General features: G+C 33.6%; 1 protein-coding gene across 4 annotated transcripts; it reads right to left on the reverse strand.

Annotated features, from left to right (window-relative positions):
* Window positions 1–338: 338 nt before the first annotated feature.
* LOC127862522 (uncharacterized) lies at window positions 339–20,287 on the reverse strand. Of its 4 annotated transcripts, none has more exons than XM_052401683.1 (14): window positions 20,035–20,287; window positions 15,871–16,744; window positions 15,411–15,511; window positions 14,140–14,442; window positions 12,721–12,795; window positions 11,698–11,781; window positions 11,478–11,561; window positions 9,098–9,166; window positions 5,288–5,380; window positions 4,386–4,478; window positions 3,029–3,118; window positions 2,272–2,361; window positions 1,349–1,368; window positions 339–1,128 (listed from the first exon to the last, which is right to left on the reverse strand). In XM_052401683.1, exons 2-14 carry the CDS (start codon window positions 16,494–16,496, stop codon window positions 634–636), a joined length of 2,223 nt encoding a protein of 740 aa, XP_052257643.1. In that variant the 5' UTR covers window positions 16,497–16,744; window positions 20,035–20,287; the 3' UTR covers window positions 339–633. The 4 variants fall into 4 exon arrangements, with proteins under 4 accessions (XP_052257643.1, XP_052257640.1, XP_052257641.1 ...); XM_052401680.1 differs by having other exon boundaries at window positions 15,871–16,772; XM_052401681.1 differs by lacking the exon at window positions 20,035–20,287 and adding an exon at window positions 16,930–16,944 and having other exon boundaries at window positions 15,871–16,772.
* Window positions 20,288–25,275: the final 4,988 nt, after the last annotated feature.

Consider the following 25,275-nt stretch of genomic DNA (forward strand, 5'->3'; position numbering starts at 1 on the left):
CACAGTTATATGAACTGTAATATGAGATCAGACAATAATAAATAAATAAATAAATAAATATATATATATATATATATATATATATATATATATATATATATATATATATATATATATATATATATATATATATATATATATATATATATGTGTGTGTGTGTGTACACATTGAGTGTTATTGTTGTTTCTTCAATGCGGTGTTCGTCCATGAAGAGAATGCAAACAGAGAAATTTAATTATTTTGGATTCATTTTTATCACATTTTCACTTCACGAATATAATCATTAGCACTCGTATCAAACGCAAAGCGGGATATCATGTTTCATAAAAAGCGTGTATCAATAACTAGAATATATTTACATAGACGCATATTTCGAACTTGGTATTGTATTGCGCAAAGCACATGTGCTTTCATTTGAAACTGTAGCATTTATGCTTTCGACAAAATGTCGAATAATCAAATAGCTAGAGGAAACAAGAGTAAGCATATACATTGTGCGTGATATTAATGTATCGGTAATCATAAGACATTTCATGGTAAAGCAAAAACGTGTGAATTGTTGAATGATTACATGCGTGTACATGTATACGATTTAAACTGAACATCAATGAAGCAGGTACTTCCTCAACACGTTAATTATCAGAGGGCAACCAATTTGAGTCCCTCATCTTTTTAAACTTAAGTAAATTCACGCTCTTCAAGTTAAACACCGTGGTCAATGTATGGTCATCAAGCGACTCAAAGAATGAGCCATCCAGCCTGTCGTTCTCGCACATCTGTGCCAGCTCCAGAAGGGCGCATTGCCTCAATCTCTTCACAAGTTCATCACATGAGAGCTGCTTGAAGCATTTCTGGTCTGCACTGGCGGGGCTGAGAAAGTCGCCAGTACTCGCACTTGTCATCGGCTTCACAACAGCGGTCTTTGGAGGAAGTTTTGTGGATGATACTTTCACCTCGGGATAAAGCTCTAAGTCGCCAATATCGTTGTAATCGTCTTTGAGTTCTTTTGTATCGAGTTCAGTATTTGGTTCGGGTTTCTTTGAACGAGTCTCCTTGGGTTGTGAAGGAGATTTTACGCTGTTTTTCTTATTTCTGTTCCAAGACCGGAAGATTCCTCCCTTTTTAGACTTAAATAAAGGTAAATTAGCTCGTTATTAACTAAGTTTATTATTATTATTATTATTCTTTCTATTATTATTATTATTATTATTATTATTATTATTATTATTATTATTATTATTATTATTAAACATTATTATTGTTATTATTATTATATTATTATCATTAAATTCTTCTTATTATTATTATTTAGCATTAAATTAAAATTACTTTTTATTTAACATTTACCTTTGTCCGGATAGGTAACGCTAAAAGAAATCAAAATAAACATTTATGTACCGTATTCAATAAATGCATGAATTTAAATGTTTTCAAACTGTACAATAAATAAATGCGTACATTTTAAAAAGCATAATTACAACCATTCATAAAACATTTCTTAACAGAAATATTAAGAATTAACGATCAATCATAATCTGAAATGTTTTAATACAAAGGAGTATCGTGTTACATAATAAATGAAGCGAGATTACAACGGACGATGGCTGAAAGAAATACCGCTTTGTTAATTAGATATGTTTAATCAAACATTATAAATCGTTTTAACTTAAAAGCCGCGTTTTCAGGATGTAATTTTGAATTACATTGAAAAATTTTAAAATACTTTTTACTTTCCGACATGTACATTGCGATAGACATTCACGTGTTTCCATTTCTTTTGAACACCTTCACGATATTACAACCCAGAAGTTGTCCGTTAAGAGAAAAATATTTACACATAATTAGAAGACTAACCGTGTTATATTATTTTTAGGTAAAGATACTCATCGGGCATGACTAACAATATAATCTAACATAGCGGTAGAGTCACTCTTTCGACAATTTAGAACAATTAAAACATACCAATAACATTTCAGTCTTAATTCATCGAAACCATAGTTTAAACCTACTTAAGGTTCGTTCAAAGAAAAATTGGCTTTATGCATGTGCGTGAAGTGTTGTCCCAGACAAGCACGTGCACGTGCAGTCCACACAGGCTAATCAGGGACGACATTTTCCGCTTGTATGATTTTTTTTTCGCTTAAAGGATGTTTCTTCTACACGAAAATCCTATCTAGACAGAAAGTGCCGTCCCTTATTAGCTTGTACGTACTGCACAGGCCACTCAGGGGCGACACTTTACATAAGTGCGTTCAACAATAAAATTTAACCTGGTAATGGTGAAGAGTAAGTGGTTGCAAGATCGAAGCTGAAATCGAACGTGGGGGAACTGTTGACGTAGTGAACTGGACTGTTTTGTTCTGCAATCAAGCACAGTACAGTGATCTAGATTGAGTAACATAGTTCATGTGTTGTTTTGCATATTGTGTGACATACAGATGCTCGTACACGAACAGATATGTTTTTTATGGCATACGTTTCATCATAATTATATAGTAACAGTGCGTAGCTCAAATGTGTGCATTTTTACAAATGACTTTAATAAACACGATCATTTGCATGTATTTTTTGAAGATAATATTAAAATTCCCTTGATCTGTTAACACTAAAGAACAAAGTTTACTTGAACGCAGAATGTGTTTTCATATAAGGTAAAACGTTGTCTTAAAATTGGTTTATTTTAACCCGTTTATGCTTAGCGTCTATAAAAAAGGCCTTGGTAAACAGCGTAGACCCAAATGAGACGTCGCATGATGCGGCGTCTCATCAGGGTCTGCGCTGGTTGCTTAAAGGAATTTCTGTTAGAAATATTCTATATATAGAAATAAATATACTAGACATCACTAATTTTGGAAATAAATGGATCCAATTTAGAAAGATGGGAGAGTCTCCTAGGCATAACTGGGTTAAAATTGATAGTTTATTTTAATTACACTGATCTCTAGAAATTCTACAAAAAAATTAACACAGCCTCATTCAAACAATGGAACAAAAACTGCCCTAGACAAGTTTAACTTTCTAACGTACCTTTGCGATGAGACATAGGTTCCAGGTAGTCATCCGAGTCTGTTTGAACTATGATTTTAGGTGTTGCAGGTGGTGGGGTAAACTTTTCCTCTGTGCAATAAAATTAAGCGAAACATGTTTAAGTAATGTTCGTATCCTATGGGTTACACGTGTTATTACGTTTGCTTGCAATATTTTGAAAATAACTTCTTGAAGTATTTAATACCTTTAAATCGTTTATCATGACATAAGTTATTCGAATTAATTCAGTTACTAGTATTATTAAGCGAGATTATACGATTTTGTCAAATATTAATGAATTTATACAAAATGTGTAAAAAAGCTTATTATCGGATATATTTCAATATACATTAAAATAACAGTTAAGAAGAACATGTGTCGAAAAATACGAAATAAGCCAGATATTTAATTCTGAAATCGAAAATGTCTGTACAGTCAAATTCGCCAGCATGCATATCATGCATGTACGATGTGAATCTTAATTTAGTTTTACGGATCATTTTAAATTCCTGCAACGATATTTATTCATACGACACACGAACACTAACTCTGATCCTAATAAAAAGACGAATGCTTCGGTTATTGTAGGAAAATATTTACGAAATATCTCCGGCGCTATTTTGTCATTGCTGCACTTTATGAGATTCGTCTTCAATGTATTTATTTTCTTGCCTATTTTTTTTGTTTTTGTAACATATTTTTATCAATATCTTAAACATATATAAAATCGTATAATCGCGCTTTAAAGCCGTCTGTGCAGAAGTGCAAATCTCCACTCCATTTGGTGTTAACTACATTCAGGCGAACCGTGAGTTTCGTAACACCATTGGTGTACAAGACTGATTTATTTTTATACCAGTGATTTTAGTTATATATTCATATTAAGAATGGCACTAAATTTAAACAATTTAAACTCGGGTTCATTATTAAAATGGCGAACTTTCATACATTTTGTCTAGTCTTTATTTTAAATCGCAAAAGCCTAAGCAGTAAATCTCTACTATTCCAAAGAATGAAATAATAAAGGGATGTCATGTTTCCGAATTTAAAAATCGTATTGGAATGCAGAAAACGATTTCGTTAGATATAGATATGAAACAGGAACAAACAATGCACCGTTTAGGTAAATCTCAGGTCAAATGCACCAAGCACAAAAATAGTAAAACCAAATACACATGATATTTACAATAATCACACAAGTTGTATTTGTGATCCAATTTGGCCGTTCATTCCGCAAACAATCACTGTTTTATCTGCCACCGATTGATCCATACTAGTTGTATGATTTCTTCTATTAAGTTGCAACAACATTAATGACTTTTGTTGTATTAATTATATACAAAAACTGCAGTTATACCAATTTCTTCATAGCCGTCTTGGTCAATGTGTGGGTTTTCGCCTCCCGTCATTTTCAGGTACCCGTCTGGTACCGGTTTCCGATGAGCACGTGCTGAAAAGAATCCTAATGTCAATAAAAATGGTCCCTTACTGACGGAAAATTAACAACTATAGTTTACAAGGCCAGCACTACTTTAGTGAATTTTCAAAAAGGGAGTTCAATAAACTGGTGTGATCTGATCATTGCTTTAAAAAAATTCTTTGATCTGTTAGTATATACTCTTAATTTGAATATTTTGTTTCCGCAATTATGAACAAACACATGAATATGAACGAGATTTATTAGATAAACATGTATTGATCCATGGGTATCATAGATTCAATGTTCATTTGCAAACAACTCAAATTCCGTTGATTGTCAGGTTCTGTACTACTTCATCTGAACGTTATTCTAGTTGTTTGTTTATCATCGTTTTTCTCTTTTAACAATTCAAGAGACTCGCATATACTTGCTTAAAAATCATATACATGGCGTTTCTTTATTTTTTAAATTCTTTCCCATTAATTATGTTTTTCAGGGAGCTCTTTGACTTTCTTCTATGTGTTATTCTTATTGACTATGGTGTTAAGATGGTGTTGCACTAAGCTTATGTCTCACTATCTGTGTATAGTTGCTATTCTTTGCCATAACTCATTAAAAAAGTTATGAAAACAGTATGTTTTATTGGTCTCCGACTGTTATATGTTTCTTACGTTGAATTGTTTCACCTTAGAATATCATATTTAGTATTTAGAATTCAGTGCGGACTGCACAGGCTAATCTTGGACGACACTTTACGCACATGCATTATGCCCAGTTTTCTCAGAATACGACTCATGTTGTCGCACATGTGAACACGGGCTCAGACATGCATTACTTACGTGATGGTTCCCGTGACCTCTCCTGTGATGGTTCCCGTGACCTCCCCTGGTTAAGGCGTGGTGGTAATAACGGCGGGGAGGACGACGTCTCTGCTGACGTAAAAATATATTGGATATAAGCTTCGCGCTGGGACAATGGGGCCTAAAGTGTATGCGTAAAGTGTCGTCACAGATTAGACTGCGCAGTTCGCTCATACTAATCAGGGACGACACTTTCCGCTTTTATGGTATTTTTCGTTTAAAGATAGTCTCTTCTTAGCAAAAATCTGGTTTAGGCGGAAAGTGTCGTCCCTGATTAACCTGTGCAGGCTAATCTGGGACGACACTTTACGCACATGCATTTAAACCCTTTTTCACAGCACGGCTCATATAATATTATGACAAATAGGCGTAACATTGCATGCTGACTCTTTGTTTGTTGCATACTTTTTCGACTGACGATGCATGAAGTTATTTTGAGGAATTGCCGTCTTCAACGCGAAATGACTTCGCGTCAGTCAAAATAGTTACGATGTGTCAATATGTTTCTATGGATGTTAAAAACACAGATATTATACCGCTCTCACTACATTATATTACATATTTAGCGGACCTGGGATCCGACGGCGGTTTCTTTGCTAATTTGATTTATTTTGCCGTTTTTGTTTGTTTATATCAACAATTTTAACCCATTATTTATTAATGAAAACATAATATTTGTAAGTATTGTTATACAAATGTATACATGTTTATTTAAGTAATGATTCGCCACGTTATCAGCGATCGTCCCTACTCCTCTATATTAAAAACATAAAAAGACGGCCAAATAAATAAATGTTACAAGCTAGTTTCGGTACTACGACGTCTTCGGGCCTTACTTCGAAGTATAGCACCACATCTTTATAATATTGGCATATCTCAAAAAGTTTAGCATGCATAATTATTTATAAAAAAAAATGTTGACGTTTTTTAATGCATTTAAAAAAAAACAACAACACAATACCACCATGTCAATCAAAACATAATTGCATGTTTACTCTGTATATGTTAAATCAAAGGCATTATTGATAATTTGATATCTTTGAATTAAATAAGACAATGTCATCCAGAAATTTCAGGGTAGGAATTTATTTTATTTGCAAAATTTATTTAAATAACTGCATTGATCAAAATTTAGATCATTATACGTTTCCTCTAAATATCTATAGTTAACAGTTTATGCGGATGATTTCTGCATGTCTCGACGCAGAATAAATATTGCCGTGATCCAAGAAATCCGTTGAAGGTCCATGGATTAAAAAAAAAGGAAGAAATGTGAATCAATAGGTATGATTTTTATACATTATGTTGTTTTCAAAAATCGTATCATTGATTGAAAACATATTGAAACTGTGTGCCTGAGGGTTATTTCACCGCCTTATGAAACTCGGTGTTTATTGTTAGACACTATTATTTCCTTAATATTAAGTGTTACAATCCGCTCATTTTAAGAGCATGTACATTGTACATAGTTAAGGAAATTATGTTTTCACGAATAGCTTCGAGTGAAATGAAAAGTCAACAAGGAATAAATATTTCCGAGATGACGGCTTAATCTGAAATATGTTTAAATACAAACACTTATACATACTTTGGAGCGTTCGATTTCATGAAATCAAGATTCGCTATAATATCGTGTTACTTCTCTACACGGTAAAAGTATAATTAACCCATTTATGCCTAGTGGACTTTCTCATCCTTCTAAATTGGATCAATTTATTTCCAAAATTAGGGATGTCTGGTATATTTATTTCTATATAATTTAGAATATTTCTTACAGAAATTCCTTTAAGCAAACAGCGCAGACCCTGATGAGACGCCCCATCATTCGGCATCTCATCTGGGTCTACACCGTTTGCCAAGGCCTTTTTTTCTAGACGCTAGGCACAAATGGGTTAAGAAATGATACTTAACAAGTGAAACCCAAGACGGAAGGATTAGAAGCGGAGCGTTTAAATAACGAGTGCGAAACACGAGCGATTTGATACAATGCATCTAAACTTCCGGCCGTGGGTTATGTGACTAGGGACTATGATATAAAAATATGATTTCGTTTTCAAAACGTCTTCATACTGGTATTTATCCTATTAGGTATCTTTACCCATTTATGCCTAGTGCACTCTCCCATCCTTCTAAATTGGTTCAATTTATTTCCAAAAATAGGTATGTCAAGTATATTTATTTCTATATTTAGAATATTTCTCACAGAAATTCCTTTAAGCAAACAGCGCAGACCCTGATGAGATGCGGTTTCTCGTCTTGGTCTTTGCTGTTTGCCAAGGCCTTTTTATTAGACGCTCGGCATAAATAGGTTAAATTTTGCCTTGTATGTCTTACGAATCTCCGCCGGTTGTGGTCGACTGCGGCTGTTCCAATAGTTAAGTGGGCTCATTTTCATTAAACTTGCACATTCTCATAAATACATTTACAGTTAGCGATTGCATAATACAGATAAATGGGTATGGAAATATACTAGAAATACTTTTCGTGGCGAGCAATAACACAAATAACAGCACGAACCATAACCATAATTTAACTAGAACAGCGTATGAATTTATAAATGTATTGATGATCACGACCTTGAATCGTTTCAAGTTTGTACTAGATATATCTAGTGTAGATCTACTAACACTAACACTAATACAATACTTAACTACAAGTAAGTGTAACACATTTGGAGGTATTATTTTTATGTCAAACAGCTTTAAAGTTATCACCATTTCTCAATCCTATCTTTGTAAATTTTATTTAACTACGAATGAAAATAACATTCAAGTATAAAGTTGGATTTATGCGATTATATATGCCCATCATGTGACTTCATATCAATGTATTTTTCTATGTTAAAAAGACTCAAGGATTTTGATGTGTAAAAATAACGAGTATTATCTTACATATGAAGTTTGAAATAAAAATAAGGTTCACTAGTTAAATGTGTTGCAGAATAATATAATAAGTGTTGCAATTATTAACCCATTAATGCCCAGTGGACTCTCCCATCCTTCTAAATTGGATCAATTTATTTCCAAAAGTAGGGTGTCTGGTATATTTATTTATATATTTAGAATATTTCTTACAGAAATTTCTTGAAGCAAACAGCGCAGACCCAGATGAGACGCCGCATTATGCGGCGTCTCATCTGGGTCTACGCTGTTTGCAATGTCCTTTTTTTCAGGACGCTAGGCATGAATGGGTTAAACTACGTTTGAGATCATGTAATATCATTCTCACGAAAACACGATAACATGTTTACTCCTTATATTGTAAATTGATCTTTCTTCGACATAATTAATATTTTGTATTTATTTCATGCTGTTATTGTATACGTATGTAGCTGACGATGATCTTGACATGCTTATGTCTAAATAAACAATTATGTTTTGTTCTGTTCTAAAGTGTGCCACGAATCGCCACACCATTTGTATGATACTTAGTATCTTTTGTTTGGATTTAATTATTGTATGATGTTTATATTGATTTTCTTAGAAATTAACCATTCATGAGAAGATCATTTGTCTATATGGTATATTCGGTGCGGGAAGTTAACTTTTAAAAGCTGTGATTTTCACACTTGGGATAAACTTATCGGCTCTTCTGCATGTTTCAAGCGCGTGTTTGAGAAATGTTAGCTCCGCCCATAACTATTGCAAAATAACCTATGATTTATTTTCGTTTTTGTTATACTTGTACCAGACGACCTGGCTCAAGTTACAAAGTAACAATAAGGGTCAATACATTTTAAGACGTGCAGAATATTCTGAACAAAATAGTTAGTTCATAAGATTTGCTTACCACCAGCTGGATTGTTTATACGAGGCCTTCGATGCACCTGCGGTAAGGGCTCGGGGTCTTCGTATGCGTCTAAAAATATTATAAAATAGCGTCTCTACATTCTTTTATACACAATTACATTCTTCCCAAACCAACTTCAAAATGGTGGCTAGTTAAATGTAGCGGTTAAATCCATGCCCCTGTATCAAGGCATCCGTTCTGCAACTAGGAACACATTGTAAAAATGCAAACATTTGATATAAAATATTATCAATGTAAGAGTGGCAGCATTTTGCATGTTTATTTTTTATGTGATATTTCGAACATTTGATTTGTATTAGATTTTGTTTCACTTACTGTCGCAATAAATAAACATTTATACTAGTATAAACCTATGCTTTTTATGGCATATCGAGTTAACAACGATGTTTACAGTTCGATGCATGTGTAAACAACACGATGAATTATCCGTCTTAAAAATGAGTAATTAAGTAATGTGACAGTATTATTATATACAAACTACTTTCTTGCGAAGAAGCCTTTCATATCCATTTATCATGTCTAACTGAATACATGTACATTGAAATATCGGATTGGTCTGTGCCAAATAACATTTTCGAACCAAGTACATGTACCGACCAAGTGTGCGTTGTTTTAAAAAAACACCTTCATTTTGTATTGTTCTTTAACACAATTCTTCTATCAATAACAATACTAAAGCATGCACGATAACATGCGTGCTTCTTCCTCCTTTCTATCGCAAATCAAGGCCAACGAAGTGCACAAAATATATTAAAGCCTCTGTAACGCTGAATATCAACGAAAATTTTGTAAGTATTTCGTAAAATTAAGTTAACAGTTAATCAGTGTTCCGTATAGCAACAGCCACAATTTCAAAGCTAGATATGGTATGATTACATAGATTTGTGTAGATACAAAATACTCGTTTTTATTCCCGCGAATATATCCATTCAAACGAACATTAAAATGGTACCACGGTAGTGTTCATGTGTCGTATGAATAGATATCGTTGCGGGAAATAAAAATGGATTTAAATATGCAAAGCAATAATAAAAACGAGCATTATGTATCTACAAACATCTATTTTACCAGACAACATCTGGCGTTGAAATTTCGGCAATGGCCATAAGAAACACTGATTTTTAATTGTTTAACTTTATATTACGAAATATTGTACGAAATGTTCGTTGATTTTGAGTAGTAACGGGGCTTTAAAAAAACGAACTTACACATACATATAACTGTATATAAGTGTTAAAGATCACTCGAAGAGGATTTATAAAATCTTCAAACGGCGCAATAGAGAAATTCTAAGAACTTTTGATATGCTACTTGTAGTCAAAAGCAAATACAAGGAAATATATTTTGCAATAACAAAAAGGCACTTATGTATTATCAGTGATTTTCAACGATTTACGCGATTGCTTATTGCGTAAGTAAAGACAGTGTAATTGGTTCTAGGATTTTTATTTTAACTTCCCATTTCCGCCACTTATATCTCATACTCTTCAAGCTACAGGTTACGGATATGTTTAAGAAATTATTAATTTTATGTAACGTTTATTAACCGTTATTAACCACTTAAATGATTTTCTTACAGGCACTGTTGAGCAAAAAAAGTTGACCAATTTACAAATGACAAGTGCAATCGTATCATAATTGGGTTCGCTATTATCTTACATTGTACAGGATAATTGTTTTTAATTATTAACCACTTAAATGATTTTCTTACAGGCACTGTTGAGCAAAAAAAGTTGACCAATTTACAAATGACAAGTGCAATCGTATCATAATTGGGTTCGCTATTATCTTACATTGTACAGGATAATTGTTTTTAATTGACTCACCCAAGTTACATGCTCATTGTGCATATTTCCATATTAGGTGGGTAGCTTTTCAAACTAGGTTATTAAAGTTAACTGGCGTAACGGACGTAAGCAAGACGACGTAATATTAGACAGAATTGCAAAACTTTCATCTGTCATTGCATAACGTTGACGGCGAAGAAAGAAAGGTACTCGGTGAGATAGACAGACAGACAGTTTATTTCAATCCAATAAGGCATTTAAGCCCACGAGGACATATATACAATACAAGTGTTGACGAACAGTGTAGACTAGAATACAAAATTTTAACAAAAGTTGTAGTTGTATGTTTCCAACATTTGGAGAAGATCGCTTTGAAAACAATATTTCAAAAGAGATACATTCGTTACACGGTTCGCTACTAACCACTTACGGTGTGAAACGGGGTAGTCAAGTATTGTTGGGCGAAAGCGTAGTATCACACCGTGTGGGGTCCGTAAAAACCCGTGTTTAATACTTATAATAAACATAAGACTACACATTAGAATGAACAGTAAATAACTATGACACTTTACCTTTTGGGTTATGTGCTTCTGAAGTTATGGTAGTATCTGCTCTTTTGGGAGGTTTCCTGTTAGAATCCGACGCACCTTTGGACACTAAAACATTTAAGTCAGACACCGTTATCACGTTCTCATTTATTGCTTTCCGAATAAATTGCGATTTGCATAATCAGTTTCATGTAATATGGATATCACATGCTCTAAAACCATAACACAACTAACTACTACTTACTCGGTGTTGGAGACATTTCTTCATAATCGTCCAATTCCTTTTCTTCCAACGGTTTATTTCCTGCGAAGTTGTGACGTTTAAACCCTGTATATAGTTTCCATTCGGTGTTATATGTAACATAGAGTCACTAACGAGAGTGTTTATATGATTTTTAAATAGCAGTGAATTGAGATATTCTTTTAAAGGAAGTCGTTGTTTTTTGTGTGTACTTCAACGCATGTTGTTATTTATTTATATATATATATGTTAACGACGATGAGCTTCACATGCTTAAGTAAACAATAAACTATTCTGTTCTATTCTGTTGTTTGTAATTTATTATTTTAATTATTTAATTTATATTTAACATAATTAATTGAATTGTTTTTAATACTTTCATCTTTGGGCAATAATGAGTCAATATGATGAAACGTAAATAAATCATTTTTAAATAAAATGGCATGCTTTCATATAAAAGTTTTGAAAGCGATGGAAATAATTTACTGCTAGTAAAACAGAGGCCAACTTCTGATTTCAAATACATTCTTTTACACGGTACTGGTTTGAAATGTCAGTTTTAAATGCGTTGGTTTTAAATAATGGGTTCTGTTCTAAAACATGTATATGCATTTTAAAACTGGAATATGTATAATGTATGTATAGATAAGTGTTCTACAAAAAGCATTTCTAAGCTATTTTTAACAACGGTTAACACTCTTAAATAACATTATTCGAGATGCTTTGCTAGGTTTAATTTACAAATGGGCCATGCTCTGTAAAAAAAAGGCGTTTAATGCATGTGCGTAAACTGTCGTCCGAGCTTAGCCTGTGCAGTTCGCACTGGCTAATCAGGGACGACACTTTCCGCGTTTATGGTATTGTTCGTTAACAGAAAGACTCTTCTTTGCAAAAATCCAGTTAAGGCACAAAGTGTCATCCCTGATAAGTCTATTCGGACAGCACAGGCTAATCTGGAACGACACTTTACGCATATGAATTTAACCCCCTTTTCACAGAGCGAGGCTCATATGTTATTCAGTGTACCTGGAGACAGACTTGGTCGAGGTGGTATCAGTGGCAACACTTCAGACGTTACTCTTTCAGTATTTGAAGTTGGCGCTGAAACACGCGGTTGTTTAAATATGCAAAGTCACCAATAGATAAAAATATATTACGTTTAATAAACATTACTCGGGGACAGTAACACTTATTCATATAGAATTCTTTTAAGCAACACAAGTACGTATTGGACATTTAATAAAATATTTAATATTTTTGACGACGCCACACACGTTATTTCAAGATTGCAAACACATACATATATAATATGCAAAGTAACACAATTATGCGATGCAATGATAGATATGAATCCTGTATACAATAAATCTTTAGTAATATAAATACATTTTTTGAAAATTTCTATAAGAAAATGTAAGTTTTCTTGTATGAAGTATCCTCTATAATATGTATATGTGTAAATATTACTTTTGCTACAACAAGTTACAGGCAGGAGCATAATATTTATTGGAGATTACATAACTTTTAATTTAATTTGTTAACACATTGAATAAGGTACGGGTAAAAAAAGAAATAATGCTTTATGTTCTTTATTTATCTTAAAGATACTCTTTTCCCTGTGTTATACTGTTAGTCGGCAGTTCAAGAAACACCAATAAAATCACTCACTGCCCGCTGATAAATATTCAATTTTAAGGGGCCGTTGAACAGATTTTGGCATGTATTGAAGCTTGTCATTAAATGCTTTATATTGATAAATTTAAACATTTGACCTAAAAATCTCCAGTAAAAAAACACAAGAAGAATACAATTTAAAAAAGGGAAAAAAGTAACCCTCAACAGGGCTCGAACCACTGACCCCTGGAGTCCTGGAGTAAAAATTCTCCCGCAGAGACCATGCTCAGGCTTAAAGCGGATGTATTTTGTTTACTTATATAAGCAATCCTCGTAGTTTCCAAAAATATTAGGACAACAACAGAACAACACTTTCCATATTATTCAATCGTTTCGCGTCGTACGACGCTTTATCATTTTCAGGTTTTCAAATCGTCAAAAGATGCATATAATAGATATTTAAGAGCATGGTTAATGGGCAGTAGTACTATTTCCTAAAAAATATAACAAAAACGAAAATTTGCAAATCTGAACAAACTTTATTTTTTTTAATTTACCAAAAAGTTAAACGGCCCCTTTCATAATCGTTTAGTATTGCTATGTAAAACGTAAAACGTTGGCTTTAATGATATTTTCTGTTTAAAGAAATGAAACTCCTGATAAACGTTTTTAGAACACGTTTGAAGCAGTGATATCTAAACCTTTACATCGACTGCAAATAAATATTTAAAAAATACCCCTACTATACATCCATATTAGGGATCGAACACGAGATCTGATGGTTGCAAACTACTTAGAATGCAATTATGTTGTGATTTCAAATTTACTTACAATCGACTCTTATAAACATTGTCGACGGCGCTTCTTTGAAATATTCGACGTATATGGCATCCACTACCTCGTGTGAACTCGAAATATTATATACATTGAACACCTTCTCATAAATAGCTGAAATTTCCGCGTCGTCCTCCAAGGCATGAACCTGTATTTCACGAATCTCCGGATGATCCAGGGGTATGACAACCAGTGTCCGCTTTCTAAACCGCTCACTGTCGCCCGTGTCCAATCCCTCTACGGGCTTGTAATGACCTACGAGTACGTTTTGGGTAACCAGTCGATTCAGTTGGAGGGTTTCTGAAATAAAGTTTTAAAATACTAGTTTATTCATTACTATTATATTAACGAATAGTTAAGTTAAGGTCAACAGTATAATTAGATGGAACTTAAGAAGCAAAGCAAGCAAAACCAGTTCGTTTTGTTTTGTGTTTGTTTTGTTTTACGGTTCCGGAAAAACAAATTAGCTGAAGAGTCCTTACATAGGTAAGGCTAAAATGTTAATTCTCTTCAGGGGTTTTAGAAAGAAGTAATGCTAACATTTCTGGAAAATCCCCATTCTTAATCAAGGTGAAACATGGGCCCGTATTCACATATATTTCTTACATACGTTGGCTTCCACTACATTTGGAAACCCTACTTTTACTGCTTAGTTCAAACCTATTTTTTTAAGCTGGAAAGTGGGCTATGTTCTGGGCCATATTTGATTACATAAGCCGTGTTCTGTAAAAAAGGGGGGTTTAATGCATTTGCGTAAAGTGTCGTCCCAGATTAGCCTGTGTAGTCCGCACAGGCTAATCAAGGACGACACTTTACGCTTTAATGATATTTTCTGTTTAAAGAAAGTCTCTTCTTAGCAAACAATATAGTTTAGGCGGAAAGTGTCGTCCCTGATTAGTCTGTGAAGATTGCACAGGCTAATCTGGGACGAGACTACGCAAATGCATTAAACCTCTTTTTCACAGAGCACGGCTTAAATATTGTGATAACGTTTAAAACTAATTAAGGTAATAAAATGTTTTATATATGTATTGACACGTTAAAACTAAATAAATAATTTATGGCGTTGTAGTAACGTTAAACATTTTAGAACACACTTATAGTTAATAAAATGCGTAACGCTAAGGTAGAATTCAGTTAAGTATAAACCTTGCAGATCCTTGCCCCATTGATGCATTTTACAACCTAATCTACTTGTTAAATTGTAACATTAAGGACTGAAATTGCAGTGTAGAGACTAGACACGAAAGTAATGCATCACCCCATACTTGTGATTTTGCGCATGTTCTCGATGCCCTCTATCAAGTCCTGGGTATAGACTCTTCGGATCTCGTCGTCAATGAACGTGACAACCTGGGGCAACTTGAACCTATTAAAACAGCACCAATGGATATTGTACTATCTTGATATAATTCATTAATTCATTTCTAACATGAGACGCCCGTACGCTGTCAAATTATTAACCAACTATGTACTTTTTTTTAAAAACTATTTGTGAATAAAAATTCAAATTTTTTGGATGATATGGTTTATATCTGGCTTTAAAAATGAGATGTACATTAATTAACATTTGGTCATCAAGTCAAGGCCAGTCTTTAAATACATTACGTTATTAGTGCGACCAATATTCACCATTCTATGCAATTCCTAACATTAATTTTGAAAACAACCGGATTCTCAAAAGCCAACAATTATAATGTTATTATAATTTTAACGACTTCTAATTACCTATCGATCACTTCTCTTATCGTGTACTCCGTTATGTCGGGTTGTGCCCGAAAGACCGTTTTTGTCGCCGATGATATCTTGGCAAACACAGGCTTCCCTTCGGCCTGAAACTGTATGACAAGCTCGTCCGGTTGGCCATTTCTTCCTGGAACGATCCGCTCCAGTTCTACTGTTGTGCCTGCCTGCACATCAAATCGTTTATGGTCCGCACCGTACGCTGAAAAGTTCTGGCACGCTTTAGCAAAACGCGGAAACTCTTCCGCTAGGTCTCGTACAGTCGTATACTTCTTCCCGGCATTTAAAATTTTGACTTTACCTTTGTAATTCAAAGGAACCAGTATCTCGTCGCTTAATCGAACATAGCTGAAATCACTTTCATCGTTTGTCTGTGTTATGGGAGAAGTTCTGTCAGTAAAAAATGCACCAACTTTGTGCAACACAAGTTTATTGTCGACGGCGATAATGTCATCCTTTGAGAATCCCTCGGCCTCAATGTCCGAGCAATATCCTTCAGCGAGACGGATGACACGCGGGAAAGTAAAACGCCGCTCTAATTCGTCCAAACGATATGTTGTAATGGACCAACTGTAGTCAACAAGGCTTGCAGCATATGCCGGTGAATTCATTGTTGTGTTTTATAGTTTATATGCAGCGTGTTTTTTATTTAAAAGCACTATATGCCAAATATGATAGGAATAACATTTCTACGCATTCAGTCATGAAATTCCTCTCCTTTAGTAAATAGCGTAAATTGTAAACAATCGCTTGGCAATACCGCTGTCGACTTCTCCATTTTACATGAGGGAATTAGGCATATCCAAACCCTACACTAACATTATTTAGTTCACAGCCTACTATTTCTTCCTTAAGTCTCCTTAGATTTCAAATAAAACACCCTTGCACTGTTAAATACACATAACATTCAACTAATTAATACAAGTTAAAACCAATTAGTTTGATAAAAAATAAAGTTTAAACGGTTTTGTTGACATACTGTTATTTTCCACACTACGTTTAAAACGTACACATCAATCACTAAGTACACAGTGTATAACTTACGTAATTCGGATCATGTCTGAATTTGAAACTTAACTTTACCAGTGTCACTATGTATTGTATGTCATTGCTAGTAAATAACCAACGTACTCAGGGGAAGAAATAAATAAGCCCGTTACATTATTCATTGACGTAATTGTATAACAAACAAGGACGGAAATGTACTCATCTCTATTTAATGACAAAATTCGGAAAAAAGGGAAGTAATAGTGCCGATTCAAGTTTACTTTGAAAATAAAAACAACGATTTTAGCAGAAACTTTGATTTCTTTCGGTTTCATGTCCTGTTTTACGAAGGAAGTGGTCTTATCCATGGTATCTTACACGATTTGTGACTTAAAATATGGACATGTATATTATGGAATTATTTATTTGACAGTGAAACCCGGTCATTTAATCAATCTAAATTAAATTACTTTTGGGAATGTTTCCCTTTTCACATGCGCACAACGGTCATTACACTTGTAACATATATCACGATTATACAAATATAATTCCTTGTAAACAAAACAAACGCTCGTCATCTGACCAATAATTTAAGGCAGTTATCCTGTTTCATATGACACATATGTATAACACAGTTGTCATATCACTCAATACAAAAATGCGCTTGATGTACGCATCATTCGCAAACTTGTTTATTTTTTATTTTATCCCTGTATCACATTGCTTAGTAATACGGATTTAAAAGTAAGTTAAAAACATCTCGGCTGTTTCAATATAATAAAAACTTAGAGATTAGTTCGTTGGGTAAGAGTTCCGTAATAAAATAAGAGCAGAGCATCAAATATGTACAATTGCTAAACTGAAAAGATACATTATTTTCTAATTTATTGTTAAGGGCTACACTCAAAACAACAATATCGCGACCTTGAAGTTCCATTGTTATGTCGTTTAACAATTAGATTGCTTTCACATTATATCTTGTAGCATGCGACATAATTGAGATTTGTAAGACTATCTAAATGAAACACTTAAGATTTACATTATACTAACAGAAACAAATAAGACATCAAGTAAGGGATCCAAACTATCGATCTAACGACTCGTGTCATTTTTTCGCCGAAATAAGAGTTAGATAATGCGCAAACTTACTGTCTATCATAATGTTGGATAGTGCGATAACTTTATGTTCATCATGATCAGAAAGAAGCCGACTGTAAACTTAAATTACTTCCAACTGTGACGTCTTAATCTTAATATCGAAACGGTCATTTAAAAAAGCCTAACACAAGTAGTACGTATGGACACTATTTTTTATTATGTGTGACCCAGTTTTATGCTTATTATATGTCGGCATAAATATTAAATTTCGTGGTGTGTTTAAGTTATGACTTTGTCTTTTGATGACCTAGTTGATGACATGGTAACACCACGTTCAATCGGTACCACGTTACAAGACAATCGAAATAGTACGCATACGCATATAGATAATACATACGCATTTTGTTTTTCATTTCGATATTCATTTTGATGAAACGTCTTCTTCGTACGTCAGGAAAGGATCATTTAAAATCAAAGATGTATTAAACACTTAAAAGCATGTGTTCGCTTGTAAAAAAGAATGTGTAAAGTAGTTATTTAAGAAATAATCGACGGGTAACCGTTGGTTATTGCGGTAATAACCAACGGTATGGAGTTCCGATGCGTAGGAATTAAACCACGAGGGCGTAGCCCGAGTGGTTTGATAACAAGCATCGGAACGACATACCGTTGGTTGTTACCACAATAACTAACGGTTATCCGTCGATTATTTCGATTCTAATCCGATTTCATTAATAAGTTACCCGCGATTTGAAGGGATCTTTTCATGTTTTGGTAAATTGACAAAATTGAAAAACGTTGTTTCAGATTCGCAAATTTTCGTTTTAGTTATAATATTTGTGAGGAAACAGTAATACTGAACATTTAACATGGTCTAATATAGCCATTATATGCATCTTTTGACGATTTAAAAACCGGAAAATTATAAAGCGTTGCAACGCGAAACGATTGAATAATTTGGAGAGTTCTGTTGTTGTCGTTTAATTTTATGAAACTACGAAGATCGCTTATATAAAGTATAAAATACGTCTTTTCATACATACTTGGCAGGATGGTCTAGCGGTCTAATTAGTTTTTACTTCAGGACTCCAGGGGTAACTGGTTCGAGCCCTGATGCGGTCTACTTTTTTTCCCTTTTATTAATTTTATTCTTGATATTTTACTGGAGCTTTTTAGATCCAATGTTTACATTTATCAATATAAAGCATTTAATGACAAACTTCAAAACATGCCAAAATCTGTGAAAAGGCCCCTTTAAAGGTTATAAATGAGAATTATATTAACCGAACGTCCTCCACTTTTCCGCGAAAACGTGACGTCACCACAACAATTAAAATCAAATTACGTCGTCTTCATTTATAAACAGTGCGCGGACAATCACAATTGACATCATACTAACAACCGTTGGTATATCGGGGTAATAACCCTCGGTAGATTTCCTTCTTTGTATATAAAAAACAAGTTACGTGCCGTTGTAGAATAAATAATAATAGCCGTCAACTAATGGCAACAATTACCTAATTATTCTTTTTCTAAAAAGAAGAAGGTAACAAACGTTTAATATATCATTATATGTTTGCATTTTTTTTCAACGATTCATTTCGCATTTGTGTATGCACTAGCGTTGAAAATCTATAATTTAAAGTTTTTAATTGTTGGGAACCATATAAATCGGTTAAGTATCAACTATGTCTAGACAAATATACGTACGTATATACTTTTACCATCATATGCATAATGTCCATCAATTAATATGCTATAATAAAGTTGTTTAATTAACCCATGTATGCCTAGCGTCTAGAAAAAAGGCCTTGGCCAACAGCGTAGACCCAGATAAGACGCCGCATGATGCGACGTCTCATCTGGTTCTACGCTGTTTGCTTAAAGGAATTTCTGTAAGAAATATTCTAAATATATAAATAAATATACTAGACATCCCTAATATTGGAAATAAATTGATCCAATTTAAAGGATGGAAGAGTCCACTAGGCATAAATGGGTTAAATAAGCCACACTCTTGGCTAATGACGTTCAAAGTGTTATAGGTATAATTACGTCAAATACCTTGATAGGATCTGTCAACACATTTAATATCACGTGTTTAAGCTAAAATCCATTAATTGTCCATACGTTCGCATTTCATTAAAAAGATTATGATGTACGTGTGTATTATTGAATATTTTTATTACGAAATAATAAGTATTTATATTAACTAAAGCATATGCAAATAATCCGCTTGCATACTAAATAGATACATTAACACAAACGTTTGTTCTCTCAACGTAAATGAATGTTGTGGTAAAACTTCGTCTCAAGAGTAACTCACAATTGTGTCACAAATAATCTTCCTTGTTTATAACAATGTTCATAAGTATTAGATTACATGTCATACACCGTCGACACAATAACTGAGGTTAGTGAATGCAAGAAATTCGCAAACTTCGCGATGTTACGTATTTTAATACGTATTCAAATAAATATCATACTATATTGTTGTTGCTGTTTCAAACATTACTACAACGGTTTTTGAATCCATATATAACAACAGAGGCCAATGTAAAGAAATAAAAATTTCCACAACCTTAGATCAATCCTCAATATGCAGGTCAAAAACGTGGTCTTGCATACCAATAGACCTATTTGTCTTGACCTAGTAAACTATCTTTAACGTTTATGGAAAAAAAGTGTGATTTAAACTTCAATATTATCATTAAAAGAAAACCTAACGAGTTATAGTTCATTTATCTTTATATCCATTACGATTTGCGTGTGAAGCCATTTGGAAGCATGTCAACAATTTTTTTATTAACACTAAACCATATCAGGCGCCTTTACGTCCATAAAGGGTACCCATAACTGACAAGATCTAATGTACGTGATTTCTGCAACAATCAATTTTTTAGTTTGTTTACATAATTAATTTTATAATAGTCTCATTCAATATTTACAATTGTCACAATTTTGCATATATAAAACATTAAGATGAAACATTAGCCATTCATAAAACGAATTATAAGAGACTTATTCTGTGTATCAATGTACTTAAGTTTACGTGACAATCAATATGCATGTCAAAAGCTATATTGCCACCACCTATCTTACCCATTGTCATACCAATTTGCTGCCGTATATATTATCCAACATTGTGAATTGTGACATTATTGCACAAACAATTAACCGACTAGGAAGAATATTCAACCATCATGGTATACTTGTACCATGATAAGATGATAGTGGTGATAATATATACTTCTAACTTTATATTATTGTATAATTATAAACTTACAATCAGTTATCAGACAATTGCTCTATTTTAGATTGAAGGGAAGTAACTCTTCAAACCCTATCGTTAAATTATTTACTTTTTAAGCCCTGAAGAGTCACCTTTCCTTCATCAACATTCAAATGCGCTAAGAAGCATGTATAGTGCATAAGCATTTACAATGTAATGTTAACATGTCTTTTAAGATACATAAAATTGATACATTGCATATGACCACTACACAAAAGCCTTAAAAAGGGACTTGAATAAACCTTCATATCAACATAATGTCTGTACAATCAAACCAATAAAATAAAATGAATGAAATACCAGTTGACCAGGTTGTTAAAAATCCTCTATCTAGTTATTTACATAGATAAAATGAGCGTAATTTTAAAATTTCAAAACAGGATTTGGCAATTATTCTTATCAAAAGTGGGTCGGAGAACAACATAATAGTCTTCTCTAACAATGACATATTTCAAAGTTTGGAATAACTATACAGGCTTTCTGGGTAAGAACATGTGTAATATGGCTGTACACAGAACACTGAAACAGAACATGAGACTCATCTTCAATCGAGTCACAGAATAAACATTTGCGATCATTGACATCTCAATTTTCATACCGCCCGGTTTCGATCCTAAGTGGTGCAACACCATAACTGAATGTACTAAACGCTGCACGATGATTTAAAGGCAGGATCATTTTGCAATAAGTTTCAGAACCATAATGTCATTGTACAGGTATATAATACGACATTAAAATTATTAAAGGAATAATTTAATAAAAGTCGCATTTACCTACTCTGCTTAATGCGGGACTGGTCTCAGTTCTAAAATGTTCGTACTGTTGAGTATTTATCCCGTCTTTTTCATATATTGTACTCTTTCTGGGTCATTTTCGTACAAGTCAACAGTTCAAGAGACGTGTAATGCCGGGGTTAAAAGAACCAGAACTTATACAATTAGGTAAAATGAAACTAGATGAGCCAGACATTTATCAATATATATATATTTTTATCTAGTACTGCTTTTTATTCGGCTTAGCTGTATACGCCAGCTTTTCACCTGCACCTGACCTTTGTAAGTATCCAATCAATTTGGATTATATACGCATTCAAAAGTACAAATTATAATGATAGCACTGCCGAAAACAATGAGATTAACTTACATACCCTCGAAAACGATCCCGTGTACGACACACTAGATTTAAACATGCCTTTTACCGAGACCGCAATTGAAGCGAATATTCAACGCTTAAAATATTCTAAAGCAGCTGGGCCAAGTAATAACATACTAAATGAATATATAAAATATACTCAACACATATTTCTACCAATTTATGTAAGGTTATTCAACATGACACTCGATACTGGTCATATACCGAATGTCTGGCTTGAAGGCACTATTTACGCCATTTACAAAAATACAGGTGACAGCGACGACCCTAATAACTATAGGCCTATAACATTACTAGGCTGTTTTGGAAAACTCTTCACATCAATTCTAAATGAAAGGCTTAACACATTTTTAGAATCAAATGGAATTCTAAACGAAAATCAGGCAGGTTTTAGAAAAAAATCATTCTTGTATGGATCACATATTTGTTCTTCAATCTCTAATTAAAACCTTACGCAGCAATAAAAAGAAGTTGTACTGTGCCTTTATAGATTTCTCACAGGCTTTCGACAAAGTCTGGATAAATGGTCTCTGGTTTAAGCTGCCATCTAGCTCTGTTACAAGAAAAATACTTAATGTTATCTATACCATGTACCTGAATATAAAATCATGTGTTTCCGTCGATCATAACTCGTCTCCGTTCTTCCCATGCGAAAACGGCGTTCGGCAAGGTAAACATTTGTCACCGATCCTGTTTTCAATATTTTTAAATGACCTTGAAAGTAATATTAGTATACGCGACGGTAAAGGTGTTGATATACCTGATCCATCTAGTGCTTATCACTGGCTGAAGCTACTTGTCTTGTTATACGCCGACGACACTATAATTCTTTCAAACGATGAAAAAGAGTTTCAAAGATGTTTAAATGCATTTAATGAATACTGCACACAATGGAAACTCAATACAAACACTAACAAAACAAAAATAATCATATTTCGGGCTAGAAAATTTTACATCGGCAGAAGTTAAATTGAAATTGTTAAGCAATACAAATACCTTGGTGTCACATTTTCAGTAAACGGTTCATTTCTAAGCTCACGTCAAAACAATGTTGCACAAGCTAAAAAAGCAATGACTTTACTTTATATCCGTGCAAATAATTCCGATCTGCCACTGGATTTAACGCTAAAACTTTTTGATCTCACTATTGTACCGATACTCACTTACGGATGCGAAATATGGGGCTATGAAAACATAGACATTATCGAACGCGTACATAGGGAATTCCTTCGAAAAAAGTATACTGTCTCGTAAAAGTACTCCGTCATATATGCTATATGGCGAACTTGGGAGATACCCGCTATCTGTTACTATTAACAGAAAAATGATAGGCTTCTGGGCTAGAATTTTTTCAGGTAATGACAACAAATATTCTAAAAAAATGTATATTAACCTTACCAATTACAATTTGCATAACCTTAAATGGATATCTAAAATAAAACAAATATAGATATGACAGGAAAATCGATAGTGTGGCACGAACAAAACTCGTCGAGTAACAAATCACTGTTTTTTCATATTTGGTAATTACTACGAAAACGCATTCTGTGCACTCATAAATTTTATATCAAATAAGTATTGTTGTCCAATAACTTGATATACGCTTTGACGCAAATATTTCAAATTGTTTTCGAAATTGACCGTAAAACACGTGGATGCATAAAGTTTTAATCAAGCCGTCGTTTCAGCAGTGGAATCGTTACCTCACTTTAATGCATTGCATTCCAACCCGCAAGATATCAAGGTCAGTTCGCTTTCAATTACATAAATCGTTATGTAAACGCTATCGGGTAAACTAAAAAGAAAGATGATACTATTTTAGTTGTTCGCGTAGCGAACACTAATGTTGTTGCTCAAACTTTTAAGTCGGTTCGGCTTATCTACGGAGAGTCTACTACCTGCCACACACGCCGATTCCGCGCGAGAAAGAGTTGTATAATTTATGCAAAAGATTTGAGTTCTCCATATTCATTCACAAAATGGAAACATAATATGAATTTCGTGTTAAATGTAATAGTTTCGAACAGAGCTTATATAGAAAAGAATCAGTAAACAATGATTGTATTATACGTGTGGCGGAAGAGATTGTTTATGAATGATTAAAATATTCCACTTTCTGCTGCGTCTTCATGACGTAGTATTTTCGCTCAGCTCATTCATAATCTGAGACTATTAATAGATGCGGCTGCCGATAAACAAGGGAGAGTCCAATTGCACGGCAATTCCACGCAGAGTTGTTGTTCCCTTGCTCTCACATACATCTCTGCGAAAGGCTCTTCATAGTCCACTTTTCAGCTGCGTCTTAATGACGTAGTACAGGTCATTCATAATCTGAGGCTGTTAATAGATTCGAGAAAACAACGCAATAGTATAAGGTTACGCTTGTTTATATTCTCAATTTATAAAACGTTGAACATGAGTTCAACAATAACTTCAGGGATACGATAGACAACAACAAAAATGATTCATAATCGCAAAAACCGTATAAAACAAACAATTAAATTTAACACGAGTGATCTGTTTCGTAACCTCGTTCATGCTTCTACATCGGGGATGTATGGGAAACGTTCTTTTGTTCTCAACACATAGCGGCGATCTTTTGTATTTACGGGCGCTAAAAACGCATTAGTTGAAGGTTAAGCTTGTTTATATTCACAGTTCTCAATTTATAAAACGTCGGACGTGAGTTCACCAATAACTACATGCATACTATAGACAACCTCAAAAATGCTTGATTATCGCTAAAACCGAAAAAAAAACACAATATAACAAGAAATATCTATTTAAATTGTAGTCGGCGTATACGCTGAGTTTGTAATAAAGTTTGCAACTTACTTTTCTAAATACATAAATACAATGAA

This window comes from Dreissena polymorpha, chromosome 16 (assembly GCF_020536995.1).
Source record: "Dreissena polymorpha isolate Duluth1 chromosome 16, UMN_Dpol_1.0, whole genome shotgun sequence".
Classification (NCBI taxonomy): Eukaryota; Metazoa; Mollusca; class Bivalvia; order Myida; family Dreissenidae; genus Dreissena; species Dreissena polymorpha.